Source organism: Sander lucioperca, chromosome 11 (genome assembly GCF_008315115.2).
Source record: "Sander lucioperca isolate FBNREF2018 chromosome 11, SLUC_FBN_1.2, whole genome shotgun sequence".
In the NCBI taxonomy this organism is placed as follows: Eukaryota; Metazoa; Chordata; class Actinopteri; order Perciformes; family Percidae; genus Sander; species Sander lucioperca.
The window spans coordinates 7,281,003-7,293,161 of NC_050183.1; the positions used below are offsets into that span (position 1 = coordinate 7,281,003).

General features: G+C 41.5%; 1 protein-coding gene across 1 annotated transcript in view; it reads left to right on the plus strand.

Moving 5' to 3' along the window:
- Positions 1-12,159, plus strand: part of faf1 (Fas (TNFRSF6) associated factor 1) — a 66,846-nt gene that overhangs the window by 19,530 nt on the left and 35,157 nt on the right. The window contains exon 8 of the mRNA XM_031307291.2: positions 4,415-4,501. Within this exon, the coding sequence (XP_031163151.1) occupies positions 4,415-4,501 (87 nt within the window). The remainder of the gene's footprint in view (positions 1-4,414; positions 4,502-12,159) is intronic.

The following is a 12,159-nucleotide window of genomic DNA, read 5'->3' on the forward strand; positions in this document are numbered from 1 at the left end:
AAACTAATCACCGATTTGCGCTATCTTGTTTCAAGCTAGAGACACATTTAATTAGCATGAAAACATGTCCCAGAGAACGATCGACTCGGTACACATATGTTATTAACCCCTAGGTTAATTTTGCGCCGGAGTTGTCCTTTAAGTAATCAGCATTTTCACTAAATGTCTTTCATTTCCGTGGCAGCTTTACATAATTTTGATTTCCTGTTTTTCATTTAGTTTTTCATCTTTTATGGTCTCCATGTTTTACATCCAGCTTATTATTTACTTTCTTGCAGCAGTGAAAGGTGTTCTTCCTGAGTTCTTTGCTCACTGCAGCAACTGGCTCCTTGGTGCGGGTGAAGATTACACTAATAATAATCAGGCTACTAGCAGGGCTTGTAATGGTGCTAATTGAAGAGATTATTACAACCAACATCTGAACTGGAGGAGGCAGCTTGCCTCCCTGGTTTTCTCCCTCTCCTCCCTCGCTCTTTCCTTTTTCTCCTCCCTCCGTCATCTCTTCCTTCTTCTCTCACCCTCTTCTCAGGCAGATGGTTTTGATGAGCACCCACTGTGAACCTTAAGTGTTTCTGCTGGGATTACAAACACTGGGGAGGGGTCCCTGCAGTGTGGGAGGGGGGAACCATGGACACAGAAAGGAGGCAAAGGACTGTTGGCTTGGTGGGGGTGCTGTAAGAGGCCATAGGGGATGGATAAGGGACAATGTGGGCTTAAACAGGCCTCCATGTCGCGGTCTTTTCCTTACGCATGCTTTACGATGTCTTTAGGCATCTCAAGGCCCCCTGCAGTGAAAATGAGGCCCAGAACTTTAACCTGCATAGATCTGGACTCTGTTTGCCCCATGTTGGCCATGCTCTTTATATATTTACTCTTTAGCCAGGGAACAGGCGTCTTTCCCTTTTTTTTATTACTGTAATGTGTTAGGAAATAATATGTCATTAAACCATGTGTACACACACTATGTAGGGAATGATTCAAAAGGTTCAGTAGCCAGAGTGGAGAGCTACACGTGCAACAACAGGCAGTAAATGCAGTTAAATAGTAGTTATGGATGACCTCAGTGAGGTTGCTTTTGGAGCATTTGTGATGTTCATGAGAAATGACGAGGAGTTTGGTTGTGAATTTTTTGGATAAAAACAATAATAAAAGACACAAACAAGAGGGGGAGTGTATTTCTGTCATCATAAGAAGACTTAAGAATGCAACAAAGAAGTAACACCATATTCAGCCAGACTCCTCTTTCTGCTTATACTGTGTCCACTCACAGACACATATGGACTCCACTACAGAGCACCTTTCTCTCCCCATTCTCCCTTTTGTCTTAGCTGAAGACTAGCCGATGGTCCCTGCTTGTGCATATCAATAGGGATAGAGTCCTATCTTCTTGTTTGTCTTTGCCAAAGGCTCTGGCTTTGCCTTGTGGCTCTCAGGGAACTGCCCTTGCCCCTCCCTTTCTATTCCTTCATTCTCCATCTCTCTCACCCAGTGTCCCTTCTCTACCTTCTTTCTTCTTCATCTCTAGAGCGCAGTGCTGTGTAGACTCTGATTGGCATTACCAGACAAGAGTGTGGGGGTAAGTTGCTGGCTAGCTTCTGAGCTAAGCTGGAGAGCAAATGTTTGCCAGGGAAGTAGAGGGTAGAATAGGGATGGCTGCTGGTTTCGGGTTGTCCGTGACCAGACCAGTTGTCCTGGGGATTTCCCTCCTCTGCTGCCCCTCGGGGCTGGGCCTGGGCCCCATCTCTACTCCGCAGCTGGGAGACATATAGGAACCAAATGCAGACAGGGCTACAGAGCTGAGAAAAGGAAGGTTGGATCCAAAAAGGAATGAAAGAAAGGCATCTGGTGCCTAGGGGAGACGAAGAAAGAGAGCGAGAGAGAGAGAGAGCTTGTGACTGTTTAACGAAAACCTTTCCTTCTCTTTGATTTGCTTCCAGCCAGGGATTACAGGCAATTGGCATTTACAATGACTGGATCATTAATTTTGCCGTGAGGCGTATTGCCCAGCAGCTCAGCACCACGGCCAGTCTAGCTAATGTTGTATATAACTGGCTCGCACACCCCCTGCCTCATCTCAACACGAACAGCAACGCACAAATCAGTAGCGTTGTATTTGTTACTAAGACTTTGATTTAAATCCTGTTCTGCTCTGTTAAAGGCATTTCCTTTACATGTTAGCTTCTGTATGTCCAAGTCAGGCTGATGGATACTTTTCATCATTTGTGCCATGTTCTGCTTATTAAAATATACTGCTCAGTGTCATATAATTACATTCCAACAATACCCCATTGTTTTAAGTCAAACTGGTTTAAGCTAGTAATTGTAAGTACATTTTGCTGTCTAAAATTAGTTACTCACGGATAGTCCTGGATGAAATATAATTGTTTTTATTTGTTGCAGTCTAACTTATCAGTGAGATGGCTGTTGTGGCAGACAGGGGGCAGCATTAGACAGTATTGCTCCTTCTATGCTGGCTGCTGTGGCCAAAACAGGCTTTGTAACTGAGGGCTGCAACAAAAACTTTGGCTACCTGCAGAAGCTATGGCAAGGCATTGTGTCACCCCGTTGTTCGGTTGCTATATGTTCTAAATTACTTGTTGTTTTTGACATGGTTTCATCAGATTCTCATAATATCCTTAAACTTTTCATATGGTCAGAGAAGACCTGTGTGAGTGACTGCCTGCAGATTCTGGCGGTATAGTTTCAGGTGGGCAGGCCTGGTGTGTGTAGCTGTGTTTTCTTTCTCTGTTGAGATCAGGTTGTCCTCTGCCAGTCTACCAGTCACCAGTCTATCTCCACTCTCCTCTTCTTCCACCACCTCTCACCTTCATTCTCTCTGTGGTGGGCATTAGTTTGTTGTTTCTCTGATGCTGCTTTAACCTCTGACTGCAGCCTCTTCATTACTAGTGTTTATGCCTCTCCTTTCTTCCCTTTTCTACTCTATTCATCGGCTGGCCAGCCGGTCAGTCAAATCCCTGTAGTCCGGCTGGTCAAACATAGATATTACACTCTGTAATAACACTGGCCACCCGCTCTGACCCCAGCCTGCTTTCCTGGCCATGGCTTCTCTTCATAAGGATAGGCACAGAGCAGTGTGGTGTGGGATTTACTATAGAAAGACAAAGGATGGACTGTGCCACTCATTTATTATTGTTCTTTTATTTGTTTCGCAGCTTGTTTGTACTGCATATTGCTTTGCTGTGCCAGGCCCAGCACAAATAAAGTATTATTTCTTTGAGAGATTAATAACTTAGAATATTTACTGTTGCCTCGATAAAGGGATAAATTCAGTTTTAAATATAATAATTTCTGCAAGCAGCCCGTTGTATGTTTGTTCCCTCAGACACCCACACATATACAGATAAAGATGCAAAGTGTAGTAATATTAGGTAGGTTATGAGTATTAAGGTGAAAGCGCCCAGGGAAAGTCTGCCACTGCAGTCTTCTTAGCTCGGTGTTTTGCAGCTGCTTTCCTACTTTGCCTGACATTGGCTTTGACTTTGTGTTTGTAGCGTATTTAAGTTTCCACCTCCATGACCAGCAGCCCTGCATATGCCCAAGGATCCTTCTCTCTTCAGTGCTTTTTACAAAGACAGGATTTGACCTGTGTATAGAGGGATCTTTGCTCCACAATTGACAGTTTTCTCAGCATCAGTGTCCAGCCCTGCGGGCCTGAAGGGCAGAATTCTGCTAAACAAATGCTCTAAAATCCACGGCCGCCAGCGTTCAGACGCCGACGGGGCTTTGATCACCTTCAGCTGGCGCACATCAGGCTGGCGTTAGGGCTTTAAACCAACAACTCACTGGACGGTGTAACACGGCGCTCAGTGAGACAGGCGCTGCTGGCTGCTAACTGTTTAAAAGCACGGAATGTTATTAAGTGATGCAGATACAGCGTCTGCGCATGAATGGGAAAAGAGAAATACTGTTCATTTCAGAGCGTGGGGCTGTTGTTGCTGGGCATTAGCTGTGGCATCTGAAGAATGCTGATAACACTGGCTGTCTTTTTTATTTTTTTCTACTCCTTTCTTCTTTGGACTCATCTCCTCCTTCATTCTCTGCCTCCATCCTAGTTTTTCCTCACGCTGCTGAATAGAGGACACTTTGATGTCGCCCTGGCTATAATTTATAACATTGTATTTACTGTTAAATTAATCATGGAAATAGTTTCCACTTCCAGTTTTAATATTACTTAATAATGAAAGAATGGTAAAGAGTGTGTGTGTGTGTGTGTGTGTGTGTGTGTATATATATATATATATATATATATATATATATATATATATATATATATATAGTTGAGCTGTCTGTAATGTTTTTGTATTTTATCTTTTTGTGTCACTAGTGTTGTGCGGGTCTGAGTTTAATACTTTGAATATACACTAACAATTGTATCTTGCCTTTATGTTTGCAGGTGAAGAGGAACGTTTCAGACTTAACTAACATCCCAGTCCGGCATCAACAGTGGGAAGGATGGCCCGTGTCAGCGTCTGATGACTCTGTAAGAAGCACAGGCACACAAAAACACAATCCAAAATGTAACACTTGTTACCCAGACTTGCTATAACAATTCTATAGAAAGAAAACAAACACATCTATCTTCACTTTTCTGTGAACTGTAAATGCTGCCTATACGTTGCCCTCTGATTCTTGGATCCAAGACAGCCTTCTCAAAGATAATTAAAAGTTGAGCCCAAATTAAAGCCTGTGGTTCACAGATTATTGATTTACATTATTTTAAAACTAATAGTGGAAACTGTTCCACACTCTGTACGCCATCCCAAAACCATCTGTCAGAAGCATGAGAGTAAGATGTTGAAGCTAATTAAGATGTCAAAGACGGTTCCCATCCTGTGTCCTCTATCTGTGGACATTAAAGCTCACATCATTGAGTCCCGCTGACCTCTCCCGTCCCAGGGTCGCTCTTCCCAGCCATTCACCCTGCACACAGTCAAGCTGATCAGAAGCAGCCCTCATACAGAACCTCCAAGAACCTCTGACCCCTTTTGTCTCACCCCTTCTTTGACAGCCTATGTGTTCCCATGCTAATTGTATGGGATGGTTTATCAATCTACATTGAGGAGCTGTTGTGCACACATTCTTGTGTTAACCCCTACCTAACGTTTTCCTTTTAGATCTATGTGATTGTTGTTTGGTTTGGAGTATTGGTATTGACTTTGTTTCTTTTTTTTCAAGTGTTATCATGTGTCCAAAGCCAGAACTGGCTCTACTGTAACAACTACACTATATACTGTATGTTCTATTCGTTTGTGGTAGTGTACATTTGGGATTAATAGAGTAACCTGTTTTCTATGCACAGATACAGTCGGTTCTATATATCAATCATTATTCATGTTTCAAAAACTCAAAGTGAAAGAACAATAACTGCACCTATATTTATGACTCAAGTGAAGCTTTTAAGATTAACAGTGAAAGCAAATACATTACACCATTAATGTGCATACAAGGGCAAAGGACAAAAGGTTATGCATCCTTTCAATACAGGAGATTGTTTGCTTTATTTTGTTCCATTGCAGCTCAGAGCAGACAGTTGTAAAGCCGGTAACCACCAAACAAACCATACCGCTATGATGTAGATTTATCATTGTTAGCATTTTCTTTGTAGACATCCAGTTATGGGATCAGTAAACAGCCTGGGATTGTAACAGAAATACAAATCTTAGTTTAAGTCTGAAAGCACACTGTGGGCATGTGGCTCAATGACTGACCTCAGTGTTGTGCTCATGCAGGCACCACATGACTTACTTTTCCAGTTGGCAACCACAACCTGCAGCTTAAGCTTTATGACTTTGCTGTTAACACTCACGGAGGAAGAGAGCTAACCACAGACATTTCTAAAAACTGTGTTCAGGAAATTGGTGTGTCCAGCTGCAATAGTTTTAACTCAAGAGTTTGTAGTTCAAAAACAGAAAGGGATATGAACAATTAACATGTTTTCAGTGATTAATTACTTTTTGTGAGTTTTGGAATACACAATACACAAAATATGTTTCCTTTACCTCAATAACTTATATTTGTATCATGGAAACATTATTACATCACAAAGCCTTAAAATATTCATTCAGGTTCTATTTTTTCATAATCTAAAATAATTTGCAACTGTAAGGAATCAAACAAGACTCGTTTTTAAATATTTATGAAAAAAAAAAAAGTGACCTAACCACTAAAAATCAGCAATGCACACATTTGTGAATTAGTCACCAGGCAGGCCCTACCACTCTCTATGTAATGTTAAGTAAGAAAGAATAAGAAGATAAGAAATACAATTTTTTACCTTCGCATTTTTGTGATCCGCGTTCTGATGATCAGTCCCCTAGCTCGGCCCCCTAAGTTAGCTGTGGATATGATTGCCAGGGATCATGAATTGATTGCAGCTCATTGTGGCATCATAGGCCCGGTTGGCACCTGGCTAACACACATCTGCAGCGTTTGTGTTTCCTGGATGAGGAGATATTAAAAAGCACAGAGACAGAAGTGCAATAATGGCCTCTGCTCTAGCCACAGCCCTCTTATTGAAACGTCTGAAGGTATTAACAGAAAAAGCCCAGGGCTTGGCTGGCCTAGCTGGCGGGTAGGGAGCCTGTGTTAGTGTCTAGCTCATTAGCCCATTCTCATCTCCCAGGGTTTGGGCCAATAAACATGGCAGCCAGAGGCCCCAGAATATGTTTAGCTCTGCACACTAGCCCGCTTTCAGTGGAATTGATTACTACTTAACTCTGCTTTGCCTTTTAAGTGTGTGATATAACTGTGTTTATAACTTGCTTGCATTTGTGTTTGTGTGTGTGCATATTTGCATTTGCATGTTTGGAAATGTGCCTTTCTTGTTGTACACACTGTGTCTAGGGCTTGGTATCAAACTTTAATACTTTTTGAGAAACCAACTGAACTGTGAAATAGCCACTGAATGTTTTGGGGAAATGTTTCCTCATTGTTTAGGTCATACATTTCCTTTTGCATTCCAGTTTTTATATTGTACTGTATTTTATTTAGGTGAAGTTCACAAAATAAAACATTGAAGCAGTATTTAAGATGATCTTAGGTTTCAATAGAACAATATTTCTATTTAGCAGAAAACTTGTATTTTAGACTTTTGGATTTAAGTGTCATTTTTGTATCAGTGTGGTATTGTATTGACCACATTTTTTTGAACGATAGCCAGCACTAACTCTGACATTACCAGTGTAGTTGCCTTGTTGAATTCTCAGACAGGTTGGTTTCTGCAGTTGCTGCATTAAAGAGTCACAAGTAGCACAAATATGTTCCTGTTATAGTTAATCTAATTGATCAACTTATTCAGTGTATCTATGTCAACTGTCAGTTGTTTTGTGTTCTGAGGAAGAGATATTTGAGTGGTGGCATTGTTTGTTTATGTATTGTTGGAGCGTAGGAAATTATTTTGTTAGAAAGAAATTCTCAGCTTTCAGGGAAACTAGTAGTTATGTGTTACGTAACCCTCCCTGATACTGTCCACTCGATGTGTTTCATTGTTTATTGTGCTCTGTATTAGTAGAGGTCTTATGGAGAGTTGAAATTGGATCAGGATGGATAATGCTCAAGTAACACTGGACAAGAGATTAGTTCATTCAGTGCACTGTGTTATTGTATGACATGTTAGACCAAGGACGTTGAATGTAAAAGGAAGTGGCACAAAGTGTAGCTGAAGCAGTAGCAACGTGAGGTGATGCTCATTTCTAGCAGGCAGATTGTGTTGACCTGGGTCACATACTGGTTTGACATAATTGTCAGTGTTTATGCAGAGGATATATTGTAAATCACAACACTGTAAAAAACATTAACTGCACCATTAGTTTATCTCTGTTCTACAATGTTTTTCATCAACTCCTACAATGCAACCCTTAAATGTGGCTGCTAATGTGAACACCTTTCTCTTGTTAAACTATCCAACATTGTCCCAAAAATAATGTTATTTTTTCAGTACCTGGTGTGACACCCAAAGCACACCTGACACATGAAAGCGCACCTTTTTCAGCGATTTGATATATAGATTCATTAAAAGACGGTTTATAGTATTTGCCAGAGTAGCCAAGTAGAGGATCATGTGGAGAAGCACACGGTCAGTCTTTTGTGTGTGTTTGTTTTCGCATTTCTATTAACTGTCATCAGATTTACTGCATCACAACAATGTTGATAGTACTAGAAAAATCCTCCGTCAGAAAAAAAACTATTGAACTTTACTGTAGTTAAAACTTGATGGAATTAATTTTACTCCCAAGTAGATTAAACCAAATACTCCAGTATAATTTGCAAATACCGTGTTCTAGCTCAGCCTTCCAGTTCCTCCTGATTCTCGTGGCTTTGGCAAAGCTTTTTTCAACAGTGCTCAAGATGATGACTAGAGCTTTTGGCAACAGTCGATTTGAGAGGGCACCTGGACATTAACTTCCTGTGCTTCTACTATTCCTTCGCCTAAACGGTACAGTGTGCAGAGTTTCCAGACAGGCCTCATCTCATTGGAGCTGTTTTGATCTTTCCTCCACACCTGTTGGAGTGATTGACAGCCAGTGGGACATCCTTATTGCATCCCCTCATCTCCTCAACCCCCACCACCACCCACTGTTCCTTCTAGCCAGTAATTGCTGACATTTATGCAGTGTTTCTTGGTGTTTGCTAATGTATTAATGCTGCAGAGCCTCGGAGGTGCCTTGCCTTGTAGGCCAGCACCTCCCTCCAGTTCCCAGCTGGCATTAATGGAATCCTCCTCTACCTGATAGGGGCCTATTAAACCGAGGATTTATTGAGGGGGGCCTGGTGGTTACCGTAGCAACAGGGCGCAGCAGTAAGCTCAGGCAGAGCCCCCCTCCCTTGTGCGATTGGCTGCCTTCAGGTGACATTCAGCACCAAGTTAGTCCGTCAGTCTCATTTTCTATCTCTTCTAACTGTTTGCATGCATTGTGTGAAGCTCACATTTCACAGATATGGTTGTGCTTGTTAAGCATCCCACTGATCCAACAGTAATTTATTTATGCCGACCTTAGCCTCTAGCTCTGTATTTGCATTTGTTTGTGTGTGTACATGCATTACACACACTGCAGGACCCCAGATATTAATCAGGAAAGGCATATCTTCAGCAAAGCTCAAAGGAGCCTGAAACATGGAAACCAACAGGTGTTAAGGGTGGGGCTCACTTAGCTGGCTCCCTTATCCCTATCATGTATTCATTTTTCTTATAATCCCCATACTTCCTCTTCTGTCCATCACATTTCCCTCTACTGCCTACTCTCCCCCACGTTTGTTGCTGTTCTTCCCTTGCTCAATCAAAGAGAAAGTGGAGTAAGGTGGTACTGTGGTTGTAGTTGCCATCAGTGCAGCTGTCAGTAGTAATTATCTCACACTCACAGCCAGACACCTAATCCAAACACTGCCTACACTAGAAAAGAAAAAACGAAACACGGAAAGAATGAAGGGAGAGAAAGAAGGGTAGAGAAGGGAAGAAAGGGTTGAAGAGAAGAGGGAAAGGAGGGAGGGGGTAAGGGAGAAAAAATTCTTTCCCTGTATCGGCCCCTGAATGCTTAGAGCCTCAATGCAAGTGTTAATTAAAAGAATCCAAAAAAGAGGAGCCAGTTCCTTTGTGTGGAGATGTGGGAGAGGGTCATTTGGGGGGGTTAACCTCATCCCCCCACCCCCTGTGCCCTGCGGCACTTCAGCCTTGTTTCCACGTTTTACCACTGAGCCGCCAAGCTGCACTTGTGTACCTGAACATCAGGAGAAGCCATCGGGTCAAAGCGAGGAAGAGGATTGAGAGGCACTCAACTCATTTATTTCCTCTTTTCACCTCTTCTCCTTGCATCCATGTCAGCCCCAACCCTCCAGGCTGTCTTTGACAGGGGAAGTGATCAACTTTATTTATACACTTATTAGGCCCTCAAACGAAAGCCTCTCATTGTGAGTAGTGGGGGTAAAGGGTTTATGGGGATCCTCTCGGCAGCCGCTGTTAAGATTCTCACGTTTGATTGCCACTCGATTGGGGAATAGGCAGAATAGACTTGGGGCCATGCCTTCACATCCTTAAAGCTCAGACCCTGTATGTCTTTGTCCGGCTCAATACTTACAACTCTCTCTCAGTGCTAATTCAACCCTCAGGCCTGAGAGCCATCATGTCTCAAATGGCCATAGCTTTTCTTTAAGTCACTGTTTTTTTTTTTTTTTTTTTGGTTCAACAAAAAGTATTGCTAACTAACTTTACTTTTACTGTTGGGGGAATGATGTTTTTGGTTTTTCTCTGGAAAGATATGAATAACACAATGATCTAATGAACAGGACCAGACTACTAAATTAGAGTTAAGTTACATGAGCAAACACGAGGCAATTCAGTTAAGTGTTCTTCGTAGGTGTTCCAGGGATACTCAGCTGTCCTTGCTGTGACATTTACACACTTAATTGTCAAGAGTACACTCGCTACTAATTGGTAATACACGAGAAATACAATCTGTTTCTTCTATTATCCGTGTGTTCACGTCTGTTACTGGTTGTGGGGTGACTGACTGTTTGAGGCCTCATAGAAAAGGTTTTAATTTACTGAGAAACAAAATTTATATTTTTCATATATATATTTCTGTTTCACTGTTGGCTTGTCCCTTTAGCTGTGATGTCATTCTTTGTTTGTGTAGTTTCAACATTGCATGGCAGTCTAGCCTCTGCTTTTTTTTAGCAGTTTTTTTTGCTTAAGACAACATGGAGGAAGAACACTCATCAGGATAATATTCATTCTCGAACTGTCAGGGGAGATACTGCGTTTCTCATATCTTCCTCTTGGTTACTAAGCTGGTGGGAATTTAAGACACAGTGGTTAATATTGTAATCCGTAGAGTCCAGGCTGCAATAAATTGTAAAATGGTTGTTCCTCTCCTGGGGATCAGATAAAGTTCATTATCTTAGTTACATTCCTTATGTATGTACAGCCACATCTAAGGGCCAAAGAACATGAGGTGGACATTATGAACAGAATCACAGTATATATAATTTATTTTATATCACAATAACAATCTATATTGTGATACAGTATATTTTCTAAAAAATCAATTAAGAAACTGTTTATGGATTAAAAAACCAGGCTGGAGTGTGTGTTTAGTTAACCCAGTGAAAAAAACACCTGACAAATCAAGGTGCTTCATCATATCGATGCAAAAATCACCGTAAAGCAGTCCTCATTGATTTTTAACATTGCCTAAAATGGTCTAATACACCCAAAGTTAGATAGATAGTTAGGGATAGATAGATTTTGGTAAACAGTTGACAGTAGGCAAATGTCTATACAATATATCAATACATACCGTCACATTGCCAAACACAATATATCAATATATATATCGTCATATTGCCAAACACAATATATCAATATATATCGTTATATCGCCAAACACAATATATCAATATATATCGTCATATTGCCAGACACTAGTTATGCATGTAGCTCAGCCACAATTGTCCAACTGTTTATTGTGCAAATATTTTGGCTTTTGGCCAACTTACTTTCTAACACTGGAAAGATAAGGTAGTGTGAAAATAATAGACAGCGTGGCACTTTGTCAGATATGTTGGTTCTTATCAGTGCCAGGTACACAGCAGTACTCACTAGTAAGTCTATGTTGCTGACAAGGTCTAGTGCTTACACTGTTCTCTCGTGCTGTAGAGGCTGAGGCCAGTATAAGGAACCACTCTACTTTAAGAGAGACAGAGAGAGAGAAACTCCCTGCGGTCTGTGTAGTCCTTTTCAGATTCAATTGGCGTTGCATGTAATCGTCTCCTGATTCAACCATGTCCAGCTGCTCTTTGTGTGTCTTAGCACCCGACAATGGAGCAGATCACAGCACCTCTGCAGGGGACGAGCAGCTTCTCTGCCTCTTATCACACCCAGCCTGTCTGCCCGCCCTGCCTCAGCCCTGTTGTTTAGATGTTCACTCTCCCAGAAAAGTATTTGCATCTGGGCTTTCTGCTCTGCTCTTAACAATTAGTACGTCAGTGAATATATTGTTGCATTATTGTGACAAGTATCAGTACATTTAGGCTATAAGTCATGGTTTGATTGTTACCAGTCCTGCTTTCAGTGGTTGCTGTTGACAGGAATTAACAAAGGTGTCTTCATGTTGAGAAAAGGTTGACATTTAGATTTTTTTTTTG